Source organism: Staurois parvus, unplaced genomic scaffold, assembly GCF_062004578.1.
Source record: "Staurois parvus isolate SC_StPar_1 unplaced genomic scaffold, SC_StPar_1.0 ptg000018l, whole genome shotgun sequence".
Lineage (NCBI taxonomy): Eukaryota > Metazoa > Chordata > Amphibia > Anura > Ranidae > Staurois > Staurois parvus.
In genome coordinates this window covers 15,797,590-15,825,298 of record NW_028317814.1, presented here as the reverse complement: position 1 = coordinate 15,825,298, position 27,709 = coordinate 15,797,590, and the positions used below count along the sequence as shown (strand labels likewise).

Below are 27,709 nucleotides of genomic sequence, written 5' to 3'. Positions count from 1 at the left end.
AACGACACAGGCTATAGCCAGCAGCGCTGATCAGTGCATTCTGACAGCAGGGAAGTCTCCCCGCTGTCAGAATACAATATCTCAGCGGTAAGGATTCCCCCATCCACATTGAGTGTGTGGATAGGGGAATCAAGTCATTTTTTTTTTCACTCAACCCAAGGGTTGATTGGAAAAAAAAAATAATAATCTATGGCCTTTTTTTAATCCTTTCTTGTCATAACATGTATTGTTATACTCTTTCATGGGATACCAAAAGAAATTACACACAAGTGGAATGCTTCCTGGAACAGATTTTATTATAAAATGGGGCAAAATGGCAGAAAAAAGAAAACAATCATTATCCCTGTAAACAGTGTATATGCACTTTTGTTATGTTAACCCATTCCCGCCCATACAATCTGTAGACATACACACTTTTTTCACAAGCAAGCAAAGAAGTTCAAATGCAGCCTTTTCTTGTCAAACCTGGTGTTTTCCATTTAAATGCATCCGCATGGGTTTGAATACAAAATGCAGCATTTAACTAGAATGCCTGTTGACATGAATAAGTAAAATGACAGCAGATTTCCATTTTCTTCAGACCTTTTCTGTGGTTATTAACTTTGTCACTCTAGCCATTTTTTGAATAGAGTAAGAGGGGTTAGAACCTCCATCAGGTTTTCACTGATGTCCATGTTTCCCTTCCTGTCTCAGTAACAATCTCACTGAGCACATGGAGTGAGGAAAAATCTCCAATTGGGACGCAGACATTAACAAAAAGATAATGATGGGTCCAACACAGTCTGGAGTTCCCCTTTAAAGCGACTGCCCTTAAAGGCTAAGTTCACCTATAGGAAAAAAAAAAACCAAATACATATATTTTGCAGGGAGAAAAATGTGCATTTATTATTTTTTTCCACAGAAGCCTACAAAGCATTGCACCCACAATCAGTGGATTGAAGGTGCAATATTAGGTTCCTGCACACTCTACCCCCAAATTTCTGCCTGTATTACTGTATGGGCTTTCAGGTAGAAAGCTGGAGGAAGATTAGATGGACTACAAGTGTATCGCTGTGAATGAATGAGTTGTGTGGGCAGAACCCCCGCACAGCAGCACCAATTTTAAATGTGACAGTGGCTGCGGGGGAGAAGAACCCCTGTCTGATGTCACGGTGGGGGGGGGGGGGGGCATTGGAGGTGGTATAAGGGTGCTTAGGAACATGTTGCATTCTACATATGGGTGTAACATGTAACATGTTTGTAAAGGTGGACTTGCCTTTAAATATAAGTATGAACAAAAGCTGTAGCTGGAAAGAAAAGTAAATACCTTTCCGGCTTCCTGAACCACTGAACACAACTCCATCGATGATGAGTTTCCTCCTGCAGTCTGTGCAGAAACCAACACTTTAGGGAGTGTTGCTCTACTGGCAGGTATTTCAGGGCTTCGTTTACAGTGCAACTCCAGCTATTCTTTTTTTCTTTTAGTTCCTAAGACTGTGATGTTAGAACTTCTTGTTGGGTTTTTATTGCTATCGGTGACCCAAATGCTGAGACTTTCCCCACTATTCCCTTCCTGAACAATGTCTGTAGAAGTAGAAAAGGTGAAGGAAATCCCTGCAATGGGTGGAGATCACAAACAAGACAGAAGATCTAATGCTTCTTAAAACTAATATAATAAATGGTTAATAAAAGGTTTTTAGCTGCTGGTTGCTTTACCAGAAAGAAGTACCACTTTAAAATAGTAAAGAGAAGGGTTCTCTTGGGAACTCAACTCCAACCTACTGATACTCAATATTCCCATTGCTTTGTTTTCCTGTTGGGAGTCACAAGTTCCATCTCAATTTGTGTCCAAGTTTAAACAGGGATTATGTTGTGATCCCTTCCCTGTCTTATAGTGTTCAGGCCATGAAGACAGCCCAGGTAGCTCAGGTCAGAACACTGAATCCTAGAGGAATTAAGCCGGCCACAGATGGATCGAAATTTTGATTCATCTATGGGCAGGCTGGTTGTACAGAAGTTGATCTTTCAATCGACTTCTGTACAACCAGCCTGTTGGAAATTTTTCACTTCATTAGTGCCGCCAGCTATAGCCAGTGGTGCTGATGAATGTATTCTGACAGCGGGGAAGCCTCCACGCTGTCAGAATACAACAGCTTCACAGGAGGTATTCCCTCATCCACCTGGAATGTGTGGATGGGGAATCGATAAATTTTCTTTTGTTCAACTTGCTGGTTGAACAAAAGAAAATTAATCATGTGTGTGCTGCCTTAGAGGATCACATCACATACTCCACCAAACTCCCAAGCACCAGACTCCACCACACAACTGGATGAGGGGGTGCAACAAAGTTGGGTACCAGTGGGTGGCTGTTCAAGAGTAGTGGTATTCTGCTGCAAGTCTACTTTCATAGAAATGACAGTAGTTTTGTGATATTGTTGAGAATGGGGCAACACATGGACCTACAACAAGTCCCAGCCGGCTGGGCTATCACATGTTTAACAGTCATAAATCTCATACAAGGGTCTGTGGTTTCAAAAGCACTTCAACAAATACATTCAAAAATATTCAAGTTTACAGATGTCATTCCGGCACTGAGACATTTTATGATCCCAGTTTCCTTATTTAAAGAAAACCACAGTATTATTTGTAGGTCAAAAAGGCTAAAGCTGCACTGATTTTCCTTATGTTCATATTGCCAACAAGTCACTGCTATTGGTGTAAGTGGGGGCAATCAGCAGAACTAACCCCTGTAAACTTTATTAATTCCAGCAAATAACAGTGCTATGTAGCGTCTTTTTGCACATGTAACATTTAAATTAATTTTTTATCCCTTACAAGAAAGGATTAAAGCTCTGTATTAATATGAGAGCTGGAGGTACACAAGGTGGCAAAAACTACCTTGAATGCTGATTGGACGGAAAGATTTAGTGTTTGCAGATGCCCCCCAGTAACCAATTTACACATTGTAACCCCTTAGTTTGCCTTACATTCAAGTTTTTACACTTTTTTTTTGTTATTCCCAATGAGGTCAATCCACTTCATACTCTGTAACAGCTTCTCTATTCCTTAATGGATTATTCATAGATCCAGCTCTCAGCACTGTGATCCCAGCAGATCAGCTCATCATCCTTAAACCACAGGGCAATCTCACGCTGAGCACTCTCTGTGGAGTCACTTCCATGTATGACATTCCTGGAGGAATAATAAAAAAACAGGTAAAGCATTCCCAACTAGACTGATGCATCAGAAAGGGGTGGGATGTCAGAGAGGACTGCTTACAATACTGCAAAACATCCCTAATAATATCAGTAATTTTCTCTAAGGCTGAATTCACACATGGGCATTTTAAATCGATTTCAATACAATCTGCTATAATAACAAATTGCGGAACTACATATTCCAGTGGCATTCATTTTAATGGCACCTGAAAATGCGGTGCCGTTCTGCTGCAATTGTCACACGCTAAATCTTGCTGCAATCACGGACAACAGCATCGCATGAAGTGTGTTTACCGAAAGAAGTGCAGGAACTTCTTTGGGGCAACACGCTTCGTGCGATGCGGTTTGCCGCAATTGCAGCGCAATATATTCTGCAGCGGAACTGCACCATGTTATCAAGTGCCATTAAAATGAATTGTATCTGAACACACGGTTCCACACTATGTCATTTTAGCAAAGTCTTGAATTTGAGGGCAGAATTGCGGCGATTCTGCCTACGACTTAAGATGCACATGTGTGAATGTAGCCTAAACAGTAAAAAAAAGCAAAAGAAGGAGAACATTTAAAGAAGTTTGGCAATTAAAAAAAAAATATAAACAAATTGTTGTGATGCTCCAGCTGTCCCATGTTGGCTTTAAGCCCGAGAACTGACAATCACAGGACCACTGATCGCTCAGTTCTGTCTGCAGAGAGCAGTGACTGTCAGTCACCGCTGTCCCGTAGCCCACTGTTGGCTTATTCTGGGTCTTAAGAGAGCAAACGTAAGTGCACTCCTGTTACCCTCAAACACTTTTGGCCATACGTCTCTTTTAAATGAACCCTGTACTAGAGGTTGCCACTATTGACCTCCATTTAAAGCCCAACTCAATTTTCAGTTTAAATCGGCTGATTGCAGGTATATTATACATTACTGGTACATGAAAATCTTGTGCAAATTCTTCAAGTTTTTATTTAAAAACAGGTACATCCTGAATAGAACAGCCTTACCCTAGAAAGCATGCTATAGAGAAGAACACTTACTGTCTTTGTGGAAGCAGTGGTCTCACTACAAATGTCCCACAATTCCCTGCTGAGTCAGATCTAGAGCATTCCAACCAGTAAGGAGCAGGATATTTGCAGATTGAAAAGAGGACATTACAGACTTATTTAAAGCGCTAGTAAACTTGTTAAAGAAAAAAAAAAAGCTTCCCCCTGCAAGGTAGTATCATAATGTACTAGAATGTATTGTATACTAGCACATTATGTGAAACCTATATTTAAACAAAGCCCTCCAGCAGAGCGCTGTCACCGCTAGCAGGGCTTTCATCTTCACCCGTTCTCTTTTCCCGGTTCCCAGGTTGCAGCTGTTTGAATGGCTGAGCTGTCAATGACGTCGCTCCCGTGCATGCACATGGGAGTTTCGGCCACAGCACACAGCTCTGAAAAAATTACATGGCATGCCGTTCCTTCAGAGTGCATGCACTGGTGACGTCACCAGCTGCTGCTCTGTAGAATATATCCTGAACGGCGCATTTTTAATAATATAGATATTAATTTTATCTACTCTCCTATGCAGCATGCTGGCAGAGAACAGGCTTATTTACTCATGCTGTAACTGCTTTCTAAAGAAAACAAATCTGTAAGACATTGAACAATTTCTGTTTTAAAGCACCTGGAATGTATTTAGCGGATTTAGAATAAAAGTTCAGTTGTCAATGACCCAATTAAAATATGCAGCAAGTGAAACCAGGGGAAAGTAAAAACTCTAATCACCATGCTCTGCCCCAGCCTCTTTTGTAAAATTCCAGCCTTGCGTCATGCGGTTATTTTAGTAATCATGAATGCTAGAATGTACTGTTGGTGGAAGCATGCTGTCTGCTTTACATGCTGGGTTACATTTTACCTGTATAGAGCTCCAAAAAAAACAACAAGTGAGAGATGTGTCAAAGGCAATAAAGAGCCTTCTGACTCCTGTCAACATCTCCTGCACCCCATTCACCCTACAGTTTTCTGCAGAATTTAGCCACAAATGTCAATAAGTGGACAAAAAGTGAGAAACAAAATTAGGACAAATCATCACAGTCTATAAATTGTAAGACTTGGTGCTGCCCCCACTAACCCTGCTACCCAAAGTACTGGCAGACCAATCCCTTATAGAAAAACACAGCCTGACAGGGAGTTTCCAATAGATGTAAACTGGTGTGAAAGAAAAACAATCAGAGGACAACTGACAGCTTTCCCAGTACTCTGAGCCTTTAAGTAGTAATCGATAAACAGTCATCAGAGCAGCCAGAGAAAGCCATTGTCCACTCTATGCATCTTTTTGGTGTCCTGTTCTGGATTAGCTTTCAGTCTACCATTGTGAGAAGTCATTTCTACTCCATACATCCCAATCCGATAGAAAGGCTTGTAGTAAATGAACATGACAGCTGTTTGGATGGACATGGGTACAGCCAAATGAATCTGGGCATGATTTCCATCTGTAATAATCTTGAATTTAGGAAAGCTGGGAATCACACAGCTGTACGACAAATGCAGATAAAGGATTCAAGATCCTCTAAAGCGAATTACACAAAACACTGTATTTTGACAAAAAAAAAAATATGAACTCCGAGCACTGTCAAAGGCTATTTAGTAGGGGAGGAATTCCCACCTCCCCTACTAAACAAAAGCACTTACAGTAAAACACTCGAACCTGATCAGTGAAACGAAGTGCTTCCCATACAGAACTATTGTATTTCATGAAAGCTGTGCTGCAATTAGTGCAATAGCCTTTCTTGAGAAAACCTGGGAGCTGTGTGAAGACAGGAACCCTCTGTGCAAGGGTCCTGAAAATATAGAGGATCTCTCGAGGTGGCTTACCTGCTGACATCTATACAGAAATCCCCTCGGATAGTACCAGGCAGGGAATCAGCTGGGTTGGTCTCCCCCATCATGAGACGAGCAGTCTTCACTATGTCCAGCCCCTGCCAGACCTGCAAAAACCATGAAGCATTAATACACACACAAATCTAATATAAATCACATCATACTTTGTATACTTGGTGAATTGCAAAGTGGATGAAAAACTATTTCAGAAATGCTTATATGACCTAAAAGATGATCAGGACAGGAAGGGCTTTATTTACTAAAACTGAAGAGTTTTAGTTTTAAGCTCTTCATAGAAACCAATCAGCTTTCATTTTTTTTTTGTCAAAGCTTAATTGAACAAGCTGGAGTCAGATGCTGATTGGCTGCCATGCACAGCTGCACCAGATTTTGCACTCACTAGTTTAAGTAAATCAACCCCAAAGGGTCTTCAGGAACACTAATATAATGTTATTCTAAGTATAGTGTAAATCAGTGGTCTCCAATCTACGACCCGAGGGCCGGATGTGGCCCTTTTCTTGCTTTTATCAAGCCCTTGGGACACTTTTTTTCCCACTGATACAAGGAACTATTCCTTCTACACCAGCAATGGGGCATGATTCCTGTCACTGATACCAACAATTGGGCACTATTCCTCTCACTGACATTAATGATGGGGCACTATTAGGGTTGCCACCTCATTACTTTAAAACTAAACACATATTAATTACACAGGTTCTGAGGCTAATTTAATGCAGATAAGGCACTAGATGAGTTTAACTACCACCTTAATCAGCCACAGAACCTGTGTAATTAATATGAGTTCGGAATTAAAGGGATGAGGTGGCAACCCTAGGCACTATTTCTCCCACTGACACCAACGTTGGGACATTCTTTACTCTCATTCACGGCAAGAGATTTTCTACTCCCACTGGCCGCAGTCCGGCCCCCTCAAGGTCTGAAGGACAGTAAACTGGCCCTGTATTCAGAAAATTTGGAGACCACTGGTGTAAATTAATACAAGGCCACTTCCATTCAGAACCACACTGCACAAGACATGATCTAACAAAGAGCTATTTCTTCACAGCAGAAACAGGGTAACGTGTTGGGTTAGTAGTAGCAGTGTAATAGGAGAGAGAGTTTTTCCAGTTAGCAGTCTGTTTTCGGGTGCTGGCCTTGGACAAAAAAAGACCTGTGGAAGTATACCCCTTTATATCAGAAGTTTGTCAGTACTACACTTGTAAGTAGTAATCTTTTGTTTAATAAAATGTGATTTATTTTATTGCACAAGGAGCAGCGCTCTTTACTGTGTTTTGTAAGGATGGTGGGGACTCCAGTCTAAGGGCAGAAGAGTTGTAAGGGGAAGGCTCCAGGACAGATTAGCGGCTGCAAGAGGGCTGCGACCTAAGGGTGGAAGAGCTGTGGAGATAAGGCAGCACTGTAGGAAAGGCTGTGCATTGAATAGGCGGAAGGAGGAGAAGAGCTGTACTATCACCATTGCGGGACTGAAGGCAAGGCTAGCGGCCAGAGAGATCTGCAAGCTAAGAGAAGCATCAGTGTCAGGACCAGTCTGCCCTTCAAATGTAGACTTGGTATGTACTGCCTAGTAAAACATTGTCTGCTGTGTAGACTTAGAACGAGCTGGACAGGAGAAATGTGAACAAACAATAATTGCCCTTGTACTAAAATTTCCCTTCCTATAACACTCTATTAGGGTATATTTAATCTCTTAGAGAAAATTGCGTTCTTGCAGACACTTTGGTGAATATGGCATTTTAATGGTTATCCAATATCTGACAGCGTATTATAGAAGCTGAGGAACAGCCTATGTTGCTATCATGTGGGGGCTCAGGAAGCTCCAGCTTTTATTGGTTTATTTATAATATCAAGCCAGGTAGCTGTTTGAGCAAGGTTTAAACAGCAAGGAAATAGGACAGGACACTGTATTTAAAAACAAAGGATTGGAAATGTCATGTTTAACATGTATGTCAGAGCAAAATAATAAAATAAACATATGCAGTACATCTCTGCAATAACATATATTTCCCCATATTTTATCACTTTACAGACCCTGCAAGTATAGACAAATAACCGTTGATCTGCGAGAAATGCACTCCTTGTTCTTTTTTTGGATTGAAATTGCAAGAAATTCTTTCAGCCCTGCCCTGTATTTGTTGGTAAAAACTACTAAATCCCTCCCCTCATCTCCACATCATAGGCAGTATCTGTATTGTAGAACACAATAAGAAATGGGAAGACTCCCTGAGATAATACAGAAAAGCTCTGAATTTGGTGACACAATCAACAGGTAATTAACCACCACCCGTCCGGCCGTTGTATATAAACGACCAGACAGTGGCAGTGCAGGGTCAGGTGGCCATTTATAAACGGCCTCCCTGCACCCTGCTTGTGTGCGCTCCGTGGGAGCGCGCAGAACCGCGATCCGGTGCCCGCTGTGTCCTCCGGACACAGTGGAACACCGATCGTTGGACGGGACCTCTGTGCGAGGTCTCGATCATGTGATCACTGATTGGCCAATCAGTGATCACATGCAGAGTAGTAAGCAAGATGTCACTTCTGACATCATTGCTTACTACATGTGAAATCTGTGAATGATCACAGAGGTCACATGGTACAAGGCTATTCACAACAGCCTTGTACCATGTGACAAGCTGTGACCAATCACAGCTCACACAGTAGTTATCAATGGCTGGAAGAATGCAGCTAGAGAGAAGGAGAAATTATTGCTTTTACAGCTTTTATGGGTGTAAAAGCAATCAGTGTAAAAAAAAAAAATCTTCATCACCCCCCCACAAGTAGTACGGTGACACTGTACTACTAGGGTGACAGTATGTAAAAAAAAAAAATAATAATATAAAAAAATAAAAAAAAATGTAAAAAACAAAATGTTTAAAAATTATAATTTTTGGTTACAAACTAATTTGTGTTTTTTTTTTTTTTTACTAAAAAGATAAAACGGAATAAATTTTGGCCAAGATTTATGATGAAATATTATTTATTTGCAAAATTTTATAAGAAAAACACTTTTTTTCAAAATTTTTTGACTTTTTCATTTACATAGAAAAAAAAATAAAAATCCCAGTGGTGAATAAATACCACAGAAATAAAGCTTTATCTGTCTCAAAAAAATGCAAAAAAATTCATATGGGTACAGTGTTGCATGACCGTGCAATTGTCATTCAAAGTGTGATAGCGCTGAAAATTGGCCTGGACAGGAAGGGGGTAAAAGTGTCCGGACTGGAAGTGGTTAAGAAAAAAAAAAAAAATCACATTTCCTGTTCAATAAAATATACCAAGACAATGGTAAACTGAGGTGCGAATGTGCAATAATGGGGTTCTTTAGTTCTCACCATGGCAATCACCGGTCCAGAGCCCATATATTTCACAAGGCGGCCATAGAATGGACGGTCTCGAAGGTCGAAGTAATGCTCCTTTAACAGTGCCTCTGATGCCTGTGTGAAAATAAGAAAAAAGTCATAGATACAGCTCTAAAGTACATACATATTTGAAGCCACCTATTTTTGGAGGTAACTTTTCATTTATAGGTCTTGATGTATGTATATATTTATGGGTACATTATGTGGCTTGCACCCTCTCCTTCCCCTCTTTGGGTTTCCAGGGAGTACTGCTCCTCTCCTCCTTTTTGTTTTCTCTCCCCTTTTCTGGTGCACTTACAATATGATGCTCTATTATGCCAGAATGAAAAAATATGTTTTTGTGATATTTTGTTTGTATTTGTTCTTATATCAGTAGTCAAATGTCTATATGGTGATGGCTTCTGAAGAAGTGGATTATGTCCATGAAATGCATTGAGCCCAAGCCGATAAGAATGAACCCAAAGTTTACAAAGAATTTGGATTACATGAAAAGAGATTTGCTGCTCCTTGATATTGTAAACTTTTCATTTTCTACACATTTTCAGGTCTCTCTTTTTTCGTTGGTATATACCGTATTTTTCACTCCATAAGACGCACCTGACCATAAGACGCGCCTAGGTTTTACAGGAGAAAAACAAGAAAATAAATATTCTGAACCAATTGACTGCAGACATAGTACAGGAGATGACCAGAGACTGCGGACACAGTACAGGAGATGACCAGAGACTGCGGACACAGTTCAGGGAATGACCAGAGACTGCGGACACAGTACAGGGAATGACCAGAGACTGCGGACACAGTACAGGGAATGACCAGAGACTGCGGACACAGTACAGGAGATGACCAGAGACTGCTGGCACGGTACAGGAGATGACCAGAGACTGCGGACACGGTACAGGAGATGACCAGAGACTGCGGACACGGTACAGGAGATGACCAGAGACTGCGGACACGGTACAGGAGATGACCAGAGACTGCGGACACGGTACAGGAGATGACCAGAGACTGCGGACACGGTACAGGAGATGACCAGAGACTGCGGACACGGTACAGGAGATGACCAGAGACTGCGGACACGGTACAGGAGATGACCAGAGACTGCGGACACGGTACAGGAGATGACCAGAGACTGCGGACACGGTACAGGAGATGACCAGAGACTGCGGACACAGTACAGGAGATGACCAGAGACTGCAGACAGTACAGGGCATGACCAGACACTGCGGACCTTTAGGGAGGGAGGGGGAGCGGGTACCTGAATTTGACAGGTACCCGCTCCCACTTTCGCGGAGCTGTCCTCCCTTTACTGTGGGCACCCGGCTTCTTCCCGCCCCGGCATCTGTGACAGCCGGGTGCCCACTGCGCATGTGCAAGAAGCGCTGCGCTTTGTGAATGGCCCGGCGTCTTCTGGGACCTGTCATGAGACGCCGGACCACTCACAAAGCGCAGCGCTTCTGGCGCATGCGCAGTGGGCACCCAGCTGTCAGAAGATGAAGAAGCCAGCTGCGGGAAGAAGCCGGCGCGGGAAGACCGCAGCGCTGGACCGAGGAACAAGTAAGAACAGCTGAGCGGCCGGCCCGGTATTCTGACATGGTGGCGGCGGAAATACCGGACCGACCGCTTTACTGTATATTCACTCCATAAGATGCACTGATATTTTCCCCCCCTTTTTTGCGGTAAAAAGTGCGTCTTATGGAGCGAAAAATATGGTATTCACAATATTAGGGATGTGGCATTTAAACACAGATTTTAATATCAATTACCCCTCTTATACTTACCCGGGCCTTATCTACATCCAGTGATTTGTATGAGAGCAACGGCTCTCCTGGGTCTCTCTCTCATCAGCTCACACAGCAACAGGAGCCATTGGGTCCTGCTGCAGTCAATCAGAGCCAGTGAGCCAATGAGGAGAGAGCAGGACCTGAGCCACGCTCCATGTGTGAATTTACACACAGAGCGCAATTCGGGAACAAGCCAGCTCAAGTGCTCCCATAGCAGGAAGCTTTCTACTGGGGGCATTCGGCAGAAAGGAGGAGCCAAGACCACCAGCGGGGGACCCAACAAAAAAGAGGATGGGGGCTGCTCTGTGCAAAACCATTGCACAGAGCAGGTTAGTATAACATGTTTGTTACTTATAAAAAAAAATTATTTCTTCTAGAATCACTTTAAGGCTTCTTCTAACAGGGCTCATTCATGCCAGCCTACACTCTAAAATGGGCCATTTCGGGATGCAGGCTAGTGTCTGTTGTGTAGTGGTCACGCCTTGCATTGTTACAACACAAGGCATGGTCTACCCATTTTTCTCCTTTTTTTAAACTTTGCTGAAACGTTTTAAAATGAGAATTCATTCATCTCTTTATGGCGAGTTGTACTGACATGAGGTGAGGTGCGCTGCAAAAAATGCATCAAGTCTGAATTTTTATGCAATGCACCTCAACCCACTCCATATTATGTGGTGAGCAGGGCTCGTAACAAACAGTTGTTTTCTATGTTTCCTCGCACTGAGTCTGCATTGATCTGTGCAACTCAATGCAAGATGTTGTGAATGAGTCCTTACTATAAATAGCAGGAGACTATTTCTGTTGCCTTCTACATTTTACACATTGGCTCCTGAATTCAACCCTAAATTCTGCACCCCTTCACACGAAGCAACTGTAATCACCTTTCCTTCAGTGCATGTCTATTTAATCTGCCTCTCTTGATAACAGGTAAAAAAAAAGCTTATGTATGATCTCTCCTCGAGTTGCATTGTAACTCGACTGTCTTGTCATAGACAAAGTTCTGGCTTCTTACCATATAACCCCTAAAATCTGGCCATACACTACAAACGTCTGTACAAAAATTCTCAGTACATTCAATGATTTGGAACATGTTGTTCGAAAGTACTACAAAATCTACTTTGCTTTTAATTTTCTTTTTTGGAATGAATGTAATTTTCTGAAAATCACAGAATTTTTTTGACCTAGAAAAAATTTCCATTCTGCTCCTTCAAATTTCTCATCACTGGTCGAAAATGAACTTTTGCTTTGATCCCACTAACATTTGAAAGAGCAAACGAACGTTCTTAAAACAAAAATTTTGAACAAAATGCTAAATTTTTCATCATCACTCTAACACTGGAACCATTAAATTTTGAATCTGATTGGTTAGATGGGAACATTGACAGTCCTTTGTGTCACTTTGATAAATGTCTCTTATACTTGAGATATTGACTCACCTGCATCATCTTCATGGCCACCAGTTTGAAGCCCTTCTTCTCGAATCGTCTGATGATCTCTCCTACCAGACGTCGTTGACACCCATCTGGCTTTATGGCCAAAAATGTGCGCTCATTAATCCCCGTCCATGCTATAGAGAAAACAGACGGTTAATAATGTGTATCCAGTCCTAGTTGTACACTTACCATTTACAGCATTTGAAGTGATAATTAAAGGCAATTGTTTAAAAAAAATACTTACCTGCTCTCTGCTATATGACAGGTTGGAATGTCCAATGAAATAGTTTTGAGGCCTGCCTGCGATTGGTTTTCTTTCTGCACAATTGACCTCTTGGCCCCAGCCAATGTGCGGTTTCCCGGCATCTGGGCCTAGACGCCGAGCAGCCGCACATTTGCGTTCTATTAAAAAAAAAATATGTGTTGAGAACGCGAACCCTGCGTGCTCCCAGCACACACGTTCAGTACTCATGGAAAGGTCCCGATCTCCTCTTTCGAAAGGGACCTTTCCCGATCATGTGACTGCCGTGAAGGCGAATCACAGCGGTCACATGACCCTAAAACCCCGCCTGCTTCCCGCCTTCTGGAACCCTTAAAGGGCCGGGAGGCGCTGGCGCCAATAGGTTAAACAACTGAATGACCATTTTCTAAGAGTGGTGATTCCATACTTGTCAGGGGTTGTACTTGGGGAGAATGCCTGAAATCCAAACCTTTCATGTCCCATTATTTCCTGTGCACAGTCCGTACTACATGTGTCCCCCAAGCGTGGCCGTAAAGCTGCACCCAAAAGGGGAAGTTCTGCTTTAAGGCCTCCTCCCCCACTCCTATTTGTGAAATGGAGCTATGGGGAGGAGGAGGGGGTACCTGATTTTGACAGATACCCGCTCCCGCCACCTAGGTGATTGGAAGCAGAAGGCCCCCCCACCTAGGTGATTGGAAGCAGAAGGGCCCCCCACCTAGGTGATTGGAAGCAGAAGGGCCCCCCACCTAGGTGATTGGAAGCAGAAGGGCCCCCCACCTAGGTGATTGGAAGCAGAAGGGCCCCCCTCCACCTAGGAGGGTCCCAGAAGACTGAGGGACCGTTCACAACGTGCAGCACCGCTCACGCATGTGCAGTGGGCACCCCCCCCCCCCCCCCCGTGACACTCAGGTACCCACAGTAAAGATGTCAGCTCCAGGGAGAGAGGTCACAGAGTGAAACTGGCTGGGTGCTGGATCCTGGACAGCTGATTGGCTGCTTATTATCCAGTTTTTGGATCTGCTTTTATTGTTACACAGGAGGAGTGCTGGAAGTGCCATGTGAAGATTTAGTCCCAGCTGGGGGAGCACATGTCAGGGGGGCTCCAGGGGACCCTGCAAGGCCAAGGAGCCCCCTATAGAAGGGGGTCCAAAGCCCGCCCCTACACAGGGTCATTTCCATACAAAGAGGGCTCAGGGCACCACGAGGACGGCTCTACAGCTACATTCTTCCATCATGGAGCATGAATACATGGCTTTATTATGTACAGACTGACCCCAATTCCTGGATAGGAGAAGAAGGAGCATCATGCTCTGAGTACAACGGGTGCCACAAGCAACATTGCAGAGAGCCACATGGGCCCCGCGGTGTGCAGAGAGCATACAATGTACCGTTCTAGAAGGACCACGACTTCCTGCCCCACCACACCGACCCCTCACCTGTGGGGAAAATGTGCGCGAAGATGGTCAGCATCAGACAGATCATGGCGAGAAGAGGAGGAGCCGGGGCCGCGCACGTCACCAAAACCGGCACACGCGAGAACGCGCACGTTGCCACCCCTCAGGATATCTATAAAAAGCCGATTTGCAGTTACAAGTGTTTCTAAATACACAGCGAGAAGACACAAGATACAAATATATATATATATATATATATCGCTGTAGTCTTGGACCAACCGGCACCGGGACATAGATGGGAGAAAACCGAACTATTCCTGACTGAAAGGTACCCGGATTAGGATGGATAGGCTCATCTCACTGCGCCATCTTGTGTCCACAAATCAGACTGCAGGTATTAATGTCTGAACCCTTCTCAATCCATACATCCCCTCCATACACTCCCCTCCATTCATCCTCTCCATATACTCCCCTCCATTCATCCCCTCCATACATTCCTCTCCATTCATCACAGCCATATACTCCCCTCCATTCATCCTCTCCATACACTCCCCTCCGTTCATCCCCTCCATACACTCCCCTCCGTTCATCCCCTCCATACACTCCCCTCCGTTCATCCCCTCCATACACTCCCCTCCGTTCATCCCCTCCATACACTCCCCTCCGTTCATCCCCTCCATACACTCCCCTCCATTCATCACAGCCATATACTCCCCTCCATTCATCCCACCCATTCATCCCCCCCATACTCTCCGCTCCATTCATCCTCTACAAACACTCCCCTCCATTCATCACAGCCATATAGTCCCCTCCATTCATCCTCTCCATATACTCCCCTCCATACACTCACCTCCATTCATCAGAGCTATATACTACCCTCCATTCATCCCCTTCATTCATCCCCTCCATTCATCCCCTCCATACACTCTTCTCCATTCATCACAGCCATATACACCCTCCATTCATCCCCTCCTTATACTCCCCTCCATTCATCTCCTCCATACACTCCCTTCCATACACTCCCCTCCATTCATCCCAGCCATAAACTCCCCTCCATTCATCCCAGCCATAAACTCCCCTCCATTCATCCCAGCCACATTCTGCCCTCCAATCATCCCATCCACAAACTGCCCTCCATTCATCCCATCCACAAACTGCCCTCCATTCATCCCAGCCACATACTGCCCTCCATTCATCCCAGCCACATACTGCCCTCCATTCATCCCAGCCACATACTGCCCTCCATTCATCCCAGCCACATACTGCCCTCCATTCATCCCAGCCACATTCTGCCCTCCATTCATCCCAGCCACATACTGCCCTCCATTCATCCCAGCCACATACTGCCCTCCATTCATCCCAGCCACATACTGCCCTCCATTCATCTCAGCCACATACTGCCCTCCATTCATCCCCGCCACATACTGCCCTCCATTTATCCCCACCACATACTGCCCTCCATTCATCTCCTCCACATACTCCCCTCCATTCATCCCCTCCCATACTCCCCTCCATTCATCCCCTCCACATACTCCCCTCCATTCATCCTCTCCACTCCATTCACCCTCTCCACATACTCCCCTCCATTCATCCCTCCACATACAGTGAAGGAAATAAGTATTTGATCCCCTGCTGATTTTGAATGTTGGCCCACTCACAAAGAAATGATCAGTCTAAAAATCGAATAGTAGGTGTACTGTAACACTGAGAGACAGAATAGCAACAAAAAATTCAATAGAAATGCATGTCTAACAAATGATGCACAGATTTGCATGTTCATGAGGGAAATAAGTATTTAATCCCCTTCACAAAAGATGACTTAGTATTATTATTATACAGTATTTATATAGCGCCAATAGTTCGCTCAGCGCTGTACATTACAATGGGAGACAATACATGAGACAGTACAATAACAATACAATGCGATACACGAGGGGTTCGAGTGCCCTGCTCCTTGGAGCTGACAATCTAGGAGGGAGGGGATAGTGGTACAGGAGGAAAAGCTGTGGGGGATGGAGTGGTAGGAATAGTGGAGAAGATCGGCAATTAGCAGAGGGCGGGGTAGGCTTCCCTGAAGAGGTGGGTTTTCAGGGTGCGCCTAAAGGAGAGGAGAGTAGGTGATAGTCTGTTGGATTGGGGTAAGGAGTTCCAGAGGATGGGTGATGCCCTGGAGAAGTCCTGGAGGTGGGCATGGGATGAGGAGACCAGGGAACTAGAGAGAAGGAGGTCTTGTGAGTATCTGAGAGTACGTTTTGGGTGGTATTTGGATATCAGGTCGGTGATGTATTTTGGAGCAGAGTTATGGACAGCTTTGTACGTCAGTGTTAGCATTTTGAATTTGATCCGTTGGGCAATCGGAAGCCAGTGGAGGGATTGGCAGAGGGGGGTGGCGGAAACGGAGCGGTTGGTGAGGTGGATGAGTCTGGCCGCCGTATTCAGGGTAGAATAAAGTAGGGATAGCCTGTGGTGAGTCAGGCCAGTGAGGAGGGAGTTGCAGTAATCGAGTCGTGATATGATGAGGGAGTGGATGAGTTGTTTAGTGGTTTCTGGGGTTAGGAATGGGCGTATTTTGGAGATGTTGCGGAGGTGGAGTCTGCATGAGTTTATTAGCGATTGGACTTGGGGCTAGAAGGATAGATTGGATTCTAGAATGACACCAAGTACTCTGGCTTGTGGGGTGGGCTTGATGGCGGCATTGTTGGACGTGATGGAGAAGTGAGTGGGGGGGGGGTGCGTGGGCTGGGGAGAAAACTCGGAGCTCGGTTTTGGAGAGGTTCAGTTTAGGGAAGTGGAGCGACATCCAATCTGATATGTCATTCAGTAGGCTGGTGATTTGGGCGGAGACTGAAGGGGTGAGGCAAGGGGTCGAGAGATAGATTTGCGTGTCGTCGGCATAGAGGTGGTAGTTGAAGCTGTGAGAGTGTATCAGTTGGCCAAGGGAGGAGGTGTAAATGGAGAAGAGAAGGGGCCCGAGGACAGAGCCTTGAGGGACCCCAACAGAGAGGGGGAGTGAGGGGGAGGTGGTAGCGTTATAGGTCACGCTGAAGGAGCGTTGTGATAGGTAGGACGAGAGCCAGGAGAGAGCGGAGTCTCTGATGCCAAGGGAGTGTCATTTTTTTTAAGGAGGGGGTGGTCGACTGTGTCGAAAGCCGCAGAGAGGTCTAGGAGTAGGAGCACTGAGTAGTAGCCATTAGCTTTGGTGGTTAGCAGGTCGTTGGTGCGTTTGAGTAAGGCTGTTTTGGTGGAGTGTAGGGGACGGAAGCTGGAATGTAGGGGGTCGAGCAGGTTGTTGTCATTGAGGTGAGAGCTTAGGCGATTATAGACTAAGCGCTCAAGGAGTTTGGATGTAAATGGCAGCAGGGAGATGGGTCTAAGGTTGTTCGGGTCGGTGGGGTCCAGGGAGGGCTTTTTAAGTATGGAAGTGATGTGCGCGTGCTTCAGAGGGGAGGGGAATGTGCCAGAAGAGAGGGAGAGATTAAAGATGTGGGTGAGGGAGCGTAGGATGGAGGAGGAGGGAGATCGTAGGAGTTGTGAGGGGACAGGGTCGAGGGGGCAGGTGGGGAGGCGGGCTTCAGAGAAGACCTTAGTGACCTCCTCAGTGGTAGTGAGGTCGAAAGAGTGGAGTGTTGAGGGGGCTTCAGTGTGAGGGATGTTAGGTGGGGTGGAGGTCTGGACCGTGGCGAGGCCAAGGGAGAGGGGTGTTGAGGGGGTTACCGTGTGAGAGATGATAGGTGGGGTGGGAGTCTGAGCAGTGGTGATGTCCCTGCGAATTGTGTCAATCTTGTTTTTGAAGTGATTGGCAATCTCGTGTGCAGTGAGTGAGGTACTGGGTGGAGGTGGGGGCGGAGAGAGTAGAGAGTTGAAAGTAGAGAAGAGCCGGCGAGGATTGGAGGAGAGGGTATTGATGAGGGTCAGAAAGTAGGCTTGTTTGGCAGCGTGGAGGGAGGAGGTGTAGGTGTGGAAGGCAGATTTATAACGGGTGTATGCTAGTTGGGATCTGGTTTTGCGCCATAGTCGCTCCAGCGCACGACTGCGTCGTTTGAGAGTTTTGGAGTGATCAGTCTGCCAGGGCTGAAGCGGTCGGGGTCTGATGTTTCGTTTGGTTAAAGGCGCTAGCGAGTCTAGGGCGGCTGACAGCGAGTTGTTATAGGCAGTCGTGGCCAGGTCGGGGCAGGACAGGGGAAGGATGCTGTTGTAAAGTACTTGGTGGCAAATCCCTTGTTGGCAATCACAGAGGTCAAACATTTCCTGTAGTTGGCCACCAGGTTTGTACACATCTCAGGAGGGATTTTGGCCCACTCCTATTGGCAGATCCTCTCCAAGTCATTAACCCCCCTGGCGGTATTCCCGAATGTAGGGTAAAGTTTCAGCACCACAAGCGGTAACCCCGAGCTACACTTGGGAATATCCTGCAGCGTTGCTCTGGGATCCCTTCTGCACTTACCTTGTCCTGGCTTGAGGTACAGGCAGTATTTCTGATAATACCACCCTGAAGAATAAGTAATTTGAAGATACCCACATTGTTAAATGCCAGTGGAGCCCCCCCCCCTTTGTCCCTGACCAGATCCATGATGACTACCAGGGTCCTTTTTGGAGATTATTATTATATCCGCATACAACTTGTGCTTCTGGTAAGTGCAAGCACACCTCATTTCTTCACCATAAGAAGTCACAAGCACAGGATTTTTGATTTAACATTCTTGCTTCTCAGTTACTGAATAGTGCTCCTGCGATTTGGAGCATTATATCGATCTTCATCTGATTTCATCCAGACACGAGTTTACTGGACTATTGATTTAAGAGCACTTTATTGAATTTATTATTGTATATGGTCTATAATCATATTGTTGACCACTGGATTCACTTTATTGAATTGATTTTCCACATCCATTCACATTTTCACTCGTCACTTTGTTGATTATATTTATATAGTCTCACTAATCTTGCGCAGTAATTTTTTGCACCTTTTGCAGTTGGTCACTTTATTTCATAGTGCTGCATATTTGTTTTATGTTTTGTTTGAGGATTAAGGGGTCGATCCTTTTATGCTAGCAACTCATTTGTGGTTTGTGCGCTCACCTATTTTACCTATTTTACTTACCTTGTCCTGCGCTGCCGCGATGTTCCTCCTGCAGCGTCCCAAGGCAATGTCCTCCGGCCGATGCCGGCATCTGTCTTCTGGGTTCCGGTTCCTGCGACGTTGGGACGTACGGGGACGGAACTGGCGGGAAATTTAAAAATGTCAAAAAGTGACATTCACTAAATACACTAAAATCACATAATAAAACATTACTGTATCAAACCATTTCACATACATTTTGTCCCGAGTGCTTTGTCCTGTGCCCTGCCTGCATTTTTACTGTTCTTTCTGCCTGGAAACTGAGAAATGTCCATGGCGTCCAAAGAGCGTCCCTTTAGGTCAAAAGCGGTTTTAGACCAGCTAGAGAACAGCGATAGTAAATCAGAACCACTTGCAGAATGGAGTGATAATGCGTAATTGACAGCGCTATACAAGTACCTGAAATAAATAAATAATGATTTGTGGGGAAATTCATCATCAGACACTGAAAACGATTTTGAGACTAAGCTCAGTGATGGTCGAACTTGGCGCTCTATTTCAAATTTCAGTGTTTTTGGTTTGATTATATTATTGAATTAAATGTATTATTATTAAATTATTATTTTTTATGATTATTTATTAAATTATAATTTATGATTTCGTGTTTCAAATTTTAACATACCCGGGATGTTTACTAGAATCTTGTTCGGACAGATTTCAGTGAGTTATTCCTAAGAATTACAGGCTTACAATAAAAAAAAATACATATTTCCATGCAAAAAATGTTACCGTTTTGAGCACAGAAATACTGACATAATCAGACCGCTAGGAAGACTATGGTTTGGTGGCTGACGTTTGGCAACCCGAACGTTCAGCTCCCTCCACAGATTTGCAGTTGGATTAAGGTCTGGAGAATGGCTAGGCCACTCCAGGATATTAATGTGCTTCTTCTTGAGCCACTCCTTTGTTGGCTTAGCCGTGTGTTTTGGGTCATTGTCACGACGAGTTGAGTTGATGCCAAAGAGCTCGATTTTGGTCTCATCTGACCACAACACTTTCAACTAGTCCTCCTCTGCATCATTCAGATGTTCAGTGGCAAACTTCAGACTGGGCTTTCTTTAGCAGAGGGACCTTGCAGGCACTGCAGGATTTCAATCCTTGTCGGCATAATGTGTTATCAATTGTTTTCTTGGTGAATGTGCTCCCAGCTGCCTGGAGATCATTGACAAGATCCTCACGTATAGTTCTGGGATGATTCCTCACTGTGCACCAGACCTAGGGAGACTGACAGTTGTTTTGTGTTTCTTCCATTTGCAAATGATTGCACCAACTGTTGTCACCTTCTCACCAAGCTGCTTAGTGATAGTTTGGTAGCCCAGTCCAGCCTTGTGTTGGTCTACAATCTTGTCCCTGACATCCTTGGACTGCTCTTTGGTCTTTGCCATGGTAGAGAGTTTGGAATTTGATTGTTTGATTGCTCTGTGGACAGGTGTCTTTTATACAGGTAACAAAATGAGATTAGCAGCACTCCCTTTAAGAGACTACTTCTAATCTCAGCTTGTTACCTGTATGAAAGACACCTGGCAGCCAGAAATCCTGCTGAATGATAGGGGATCAAATGCTTATTTCCCTCATGAACATGCAAATCAGTTCATCATTTGTTAGACATGCATTTCTATTGAATTTTTTGTTGCTATTCTGTCTCTCAGTGTTACAATACACCTACCATTCGATTTTTAGACTGAGCATTTCTTTGTGAGTGGGCAAACATTCAAAATCAGCAGGGAATCAAATACTTATTTCCTTCACTGTACTTCCCTCCATTCATCCCACCATACACTCCCCTCCATTCATCCCATCCATATTTTCCCCTCCGTTCATTCCATCCATATACTCCCCTCCATTTATCCCCTCCATAAACTCCCCTCTATTCATCCCATCCATATACTCCCCTCCATTCATCCCATCCATATACTCCCCTCCATTCATCCCATCCATATACTCCTCTCTATTCATCCCATACATAAACACCCCTCCATTCATCCCTTCCATTCATCCCATCCATAAACTCAAATCCATAAACTCCCCTCTATTCATCCCAGCCATATACTCTCATCCATTCATCTCATTCATAAACTCCCCTCCATTCATCACATTCATAAAATCCCCTCCATTCTTTCCCTCCATATATTCCCTTCCATTCATCCCCTCCATATACTCCCCTCCATTCATCCCATCCATATACTCCCCTCCATTCATCCCATCCATATACTCCCTCCATTCATCCCATCCATATATTCCTCTCTATTCATCCCATCCATAAACACCCCTCCATTCATCCCATCCATAAACTCAAATCCATAAACTCCCCTCCGTTCATCACATTCATAAACTCCCCTCCATTCATCCCATCCATATACTCCCCTCTATATACTCCCCTCCACTCATCCCTTCCTTATACTCCCCATTCATCTCAGCCATATACTCCCCTCCATTCATCCATTCCATATACTCCCCTCCTCATACTCCCCTCCACTTGCCCCCTCCATATAGTCCTCTCCATTCATCCCAGCCTTACACTCCCCTCCATTCATCCCCTCCATATACTCCCCTCCATTCATCCCCTCCATATACTCCCCTCCAGTCATCCCCTCCATATACTCCCCTCTATTCATCCCATCCATATACTCCCCTCCATTCATCCCAGCTTTATACTCCCCTCCATTCATCCCAGCCATATACTCCCTTCCATTCATCCCAGCCATATACTCCCCTCCATTCATCCTAGCCATATACTCCCCTCCATTCATCCTCTCCATACACTCCCCTCCACTTGTCCCCTCCATATAGTCCCCTCCATTCATCCCAGCCTTATACTTCCCTAAATTCATCCCCTCCATAAACTCCCCTCCATTCATCCCCTCCATTCATCCCTTCCATATACTTCCTCCCATTCATCCCTTCCATATACTTCCTCCCATTCATCCCATCCATCAACACCCCTCCATTCATCCCATCCAGAAAAGAACTGTCAATAGACCTGCTTAACAAGGTAACGGAGGAAAGAAGGAAAAGGGTATAAAAAGATATCCAAAGCCTTGAATATGCCAGTCAGTACTGTTCAATCAGCCATAACTGGCAGAAGAATTGTGTGGGATACAAAGAAAAACCAACAGGTAACCTCAGAAGAAATACAGGCTGCTCTGAAAAAAAGACGGTGTGGCTGTTTAAAGGAGCACAATTTGTACTGCAAAGTTTTTAATCTGCATAACAACTTAAAGAGCCAGAAGTCTTAAGGTTCTCATCCAAGAACCCCTCTACATCTCTGAGTAGGTATTTTTGCTGATTTATGAACAATGGCAAATAAAAAACACGCAATCAATCAAGTTTTATCATGTCTTCTCTAAGAATATAATTGATGGCATCCAGTCACAAAAGGGCGTTATTTTCCCTTTGGTTTCATTCACTTTGTATAACTAAATAAACTTTGTAAATTGTTTCTGGTACCACATAGAACAAGGCCTGAGCCCTGTAATAATACTGATCGCCTTTTATACAGGATATGTTATGATACAGCAGTCCTCATTTATCAAGAGGGTCTGAAAAAAGAACTGTCAATTCAGAGCCACTAGTCAGTTTTCAGTCTTTCATGATCCACAGCTGCTGTTGGGTACTGCAGACAGTTTTTATTTCAGACATAAGATAGGTCAGCATCTTGTGTAATTGGGAAGGCCGTGTAGATGGTCGTAGTATGATCTGATGATGTGACTCTTCATTGTGTTACAGACCCGCTTTCCTGCCGGACCCAAGCAATGGAAGCCTGTACATCCTGGGGGGAAGAAACAAGGAGGGACTTATGGTAAGTATGTACAGAAAATAAATCTTTGCTGACCATAGACGGAGCAGATTGTTCCCTGAGTATGACAAGGAGAAATGTGATTGTCTTCGATCCTATTGGAACACACTGGTGTACGTGTATGGCATAACTGATACATCGGCGCAGTTTCTGCACAAGTCCATGTGTAGTGGAAGGATCTGTCCAGATCATGGTCACTGACATTTTCCCCATAAATTGGTAAATCTTTGTAGGTGAAAATGGTCAACATTAGAAACAATGGTTTTCTCTACCAAGGTATTCCCATAAACAGCATAATCGGTGTCAGATCAGTGGTGAGGCAATTATGGTCTTAAGCCTAGTACGCACGATCAGAAAATCTTATGAAAAATACTGCTTTCAAAGGGGTATTTTCATACGATAATGTAATCGTTAGTAAACAGCTTTCATCCGAAATTTTTTGAAGTTACGAAAATTTTTCTCGTACGATACCAGATCGTACAATTTTCGTCCCGGTATACAATACATATACATTGCATCACTACTGAATTTTCTTTCTGTTGTACAAGAATTTTTGTAACTTTAGTAACCTCTTCATTTTTGATATGAGACTAGAATGCAAAAAACAACGGACGATCATTTGTCCGATATTCTCATCATGTGTATGGGACATTAGTCACTAAAGCTGGCCATACATTATTGAATATGCTTAGTGGGTGGCCTTGTTGGCCATCTCCTTCCTGACATCACCTGATTTAAAAAAATCAAAGGAGCCAGGTGGAAAATTGTTGGCGGAACAATGACTGCATCCAATCAGATTGAGCTGTTCTTCGGGTACTCTGATATCTGTCAGATAGCAATAATCCAGCAATAATCCAGCAGGGGAGGTTTTGTCCTTCCGTGCTGTATAGCTTGGATGGAGGAGAGTAATCTGTTGTATGGCCAGCTTAAGGCTTTGTAAGGATATGAACAGAGACCGCATTGTTGAAGTAGACCCAAAATAAAATAACTTAAGGCTAGGTGCTTCAAAGAAGAAGTTTCAAATAAGAAGTTTTTTTCTTCTGGCTCCTGTCCCCCATGTGACAAAAGGCATGATGCACATTGTCCCCTCTACCTAGGTGGGCCTGTTCCTGAGAGCGTTGTCAGAAGTGCACACCCCATTCCCTGTTTGCTTTCTGATTATGCATTAACCAAGGAGACGATTATTAATGATGGACACTACTTGCCTCCGGGAACCTCACAAGGCAAGCGCTGTCACATGTAGGGGGCATGTATGCTCCAGTGCCTGTAAAAGCTTGATTTTCAGAGGAATTTAACAGGCAGCTTGGAGGTTATATGTTACTACATTACACATGGTTGCAGAGTGGTTGTGGTGTGGCCCAATCACCTTACTGAGTCTCATTTTGGCGGGAGTACTGCCTTATGAACACCACCTATGTTATACATTTTGCCACACCACAACCATAGCAGTGTGTACTAGAATGGTGGCTGGACATGTTAATTTGCAGTCCAGCTCTACCTGGTCTTCCCCCCCCCCGGTCACCGACAGAATAAGGCTCCAGTACTGTGCTGTGAGTATACTTCTGGGAATGGTGCAGGGCTGATGTCTGCTAATGATGACAGAGGTAGTGGCAACTGAGCACTGCCACCACTGATCCATTGACACACCCACAAATTGGGCTTTCATAGGAGGAGTAACCTAATGCGGGCCATACATGGGTCGAATTCCAAATGATTTTTCGTCCGAAAAACGTCATTCGCTCGGTAATCCAATGGTGCCATCAATGATTTCGAAAATCGGCTGACCAAGTTCACCCCATATAACAGGTAAAACTTCTGTTCCTTCCAGGTCACAGCTCATGCGCGTATTCTTTTCGGAAAAACGATTGTTTGATTTGACCATCATTGAGTCGAAAATCGGTCGTTTTTCACGAATTTTGCAACATGCCCGATCACTGAAAAGGGGAGGAACCACGAAAATCGGCCGATGCTATTGACCCACTAACAGATTATGTACCATTATGGGTGTGTCTTTTTTTTTTTTTTTTCTTGGCCAGTACTGAGTGGTTTTCTCTAAAGAAATTCTGTTGCAGAAATAAAAATAAAAAAAAAGATTCCTGCTCAAGAAAAAACCTGATACTTGCATATGCTACATGTAAAGGCCAGTGGGTAGAAGAATAATTGGAAGTATGGCACACCACATTAAGGTTCTGCAGGCGGCTTTGCTCAACAGAAGCTAATTTAGCAAGAAACGTTTTTGTTTTTTTTTTATTTAAAATTCCAAGACAGGTTTGCTTTAATTCATATGAAAAGTTATTATAGGATGCAGTTGATGATTATGTAAGACAACATAGTCTCACCTGATCCTTCGTCTTCCTTATTTTGTAGGAATTACCCTTCACCATCCAGGAATTAGTCCAGTCCTCTCCCTGCCGTAGCTCTGATGGGATCCTGTATACAGATAATCACACTGTTATAAAAAAAAAATAACAATCTACAGAGGATAATGCAGCCACCAGAATGATTTGTATGAATATTAAATCAACTCTAGCACTTACTCAAAGTATCTTTTAAAAATGACATACCTGCAAGGAAGAAATACTTACCTCTCCTGCTGCCCACACTGCTGAACACCGCTCCACTGCTGAAGTTGCTTCTGAAACCAACCTTCAATCACCTGGTTAGTCTCCTATCAACCTTCGATCTTTGATCTCCTGGGTCCCCCACAGCACTTGCCGATTCTTTCTGCTGACCTCAGATCAATATTGCGTACTATAGTGAGTGGAGGTCAAAAAACCTGAAATACATACATGTATTTTTGTTTGTTTTATGCTTTCAAAAGGATTTTTGAATCTATTTGGCCAGTCTTGTGATTCACATCCCATTGCCATGCAAGTGGCACACGTTTCCTATTTCAGTTTTGTAGATTTCTCTCCTGCCTGCTAATTGGATAATAGCCTGGCATCATCACCTCCGTCCCTTGAGGAAGAAGAGACCCATAAAGTAGTGAAGCTGAACCAGAAAGTATAGTGCAGGGTTGCTCAACCTGTGGCCTGCAGGCCACGTGGCCCTCAGAGCCCTCTGATGTGCCCCCCAACATTAAATCAGGGAAGCACATGCCTGGGGTTGGCAACCTGTTGATCGCAATCTGGGCTTGCTAACCCGCCATCCCAGAGCATCAGAGCTGGAAGAAGCAGGCAGCCACGGAGAGAGCAGGACCAAATACGCTGATGATTCCTCTGTAGCGCCAACTCCTGCCCCAGGTGGAATGATACAAAGCACACTTCACTGGGACCTTTCTAGCAGCCAGAAGAGAGGAGAAAAGGTCAGTGTATCAAACAAAACATACACTGCACTTTGCAATGGGCATATTAGCACCTTTAAAAGGGTTAACAACTATTAGGCTGCCTTTGCACTGATCTGCAGGTGCAGTGCAGTGCATCTGAGGGTTTCCTGCATCATAGACTTCTATTATATCCTGCTGGTTTGGTCCCCTTTAGAAAGTGCACCACACCCGCAAGATTTACAGTAATAGAAGTCTATGGCAAACCCGCAGGGAAACCGCAGGTACGCTGAACCCACTGTGCAGGTAAAGCACAGAGCCTTAGTGTGAGAGCAGCCTAATAGGGGCACAGAACAGTAAGGGCTTGTTTACATTTGCAGTTTTGGAGGGGGGGGTAAAACCCCATAAGTGAGACGTGTTTTTACCACACACCCCCAAGCACTGGTATAATGTAAGGGGTCACAATGGCGGCCCTGCTCCATGCTCCAGGGGTGCCTGTGCGGCCTCCCTGGCACATTCTGTTTTACACAAGAGGGGCTGCATCTTAGATTGTAAGCTCCAAGGAGCAGGGCCCTCCTAACCCTCTTGTATTGAATTGTATTGTTGCTGTATTGTCTCCCATTATATTTGTAAAGAGCCGAGCAAACTGTTGGCGCTATATAAATCCTGTATAATAATAATATACAGGAAGTGATGCTCTACATTTCCCTCTTGCAACCTCTGAAAGCTAGCTTTTCCTCCTCTCTCTCCCATTGGCATTCAGGGGCTGCAGAAGGAAAGTCTTCATTATGCTATTCAAAATAAAAAATTTGAAATTCTAAACCATTTAATTTCATTGTGGCCTGCGACCGGCTACCAGTCACTTAGGCCCCATGTACACGGGGCACTTCTGAACGATGGAAACTGACTGCTAGAAAACGTAGGTTAAAAAACGTCTGTTTAGCCATGTTTGCATAACGCCTTTATGCACGGTTATGTGCGTTTGCTTTTAGAAGCGTTTTTTGAAGATAAGCACAGGAGAACCTCCCAAATGCCCAGAATGCACTGAAAAGTGGTCAATTATTAACTATTTCAGACAGTTTCAGAGAAATACAGAGAGTAGAAGCAGAGAGAGCAGTATGTGCTGAGATTAGCTTAGCTCTGAGTTTCTCATTAACATTTCTTTTGTTTCCAAGGGTGGGAAAGGTGTCTGGTGGAGTGAGTCATGAAGGTCACCTGGCAGGGGGTCTTCCTGAGGAATTTGACATGTGAATGGTCATTAA

At 44.3% G+C, this 27,709-nt stretch overlaps 1 protein-coding gene and 1 long non-coding RNA gene across 3 annotated transcripts; one reads left to right on the top strand and one right to left on the bottom strand.

The window, feature by feature from the left end:
* Positions 1–275: 275 nt before the first annotated feature.
* Positions 276–14,441, bottom strand: NME3 (NME/NM23 nucleoside diphosphate kinase 3). The gene is made up of 5 exons (XM_089682651.1): positions 14,313–14,441; positions 12,639–12,769; positions 9,395–9,496; positions 6,039–6,151; positions 276–3,171 (listed from the first exon to the last, which is right to left on the bottom strand). The coding sequence occupies exons 1-5, from the start codon at positions 14,356–14,358 to the stop codon at positions 3,054–3,056; spliced, it is 510 nt and encodes a 169-aa protein (XP_089538777.1). The 5' UTR covers positions 14,359–14,441; the 3' UTR covers positions 276–3,053.
* On the top strand, positions 14,019–27,709 carry LOC149473132 (uncharacterized). 2 transcript variants are annotated; one of them, XR_016313503.1, is made up of 4 exons: positions 14,020–14,664; positions 23,116–23,188; positions 25,553–25,844; positions 27,623–27,709. It is a non-coding gene; the product is annotated as an uncharacterized LOC149473132 (long non-coding RNA). The 2 variants fall into 2 exon arrangements; XR_016313501.1 differs by lacking the exon at positions 27,623–27,709 and having other exon boundaries at positions 14,019–14,664; positions 25,553–27,269.

Excerpts from the sequence above, each read along its gene's own strand:
- NME3 (XM_089682651.1), bottom strand. The coding sequence starts at position 14,358 with ATGATCTGTCTGATGCTGACCATCTTCGCGCACATTTTCCCCACAG. Across the intron at positions 12,770-14,312 it reads CGCGCACATTTTCCCCACAG|CATGGACGGGGATTAATGAG; the intron begins GTGAGGGGTCGG and ends TTTTCTCTATAG. Across the intron at positions 3,172-6,038 it reads TTCTGTATAGATGTCAGCAG|GAATGTCATACATGGAAGTG; the intron begins GTAAGCCACCTC and ends TTATTCCTCCAG.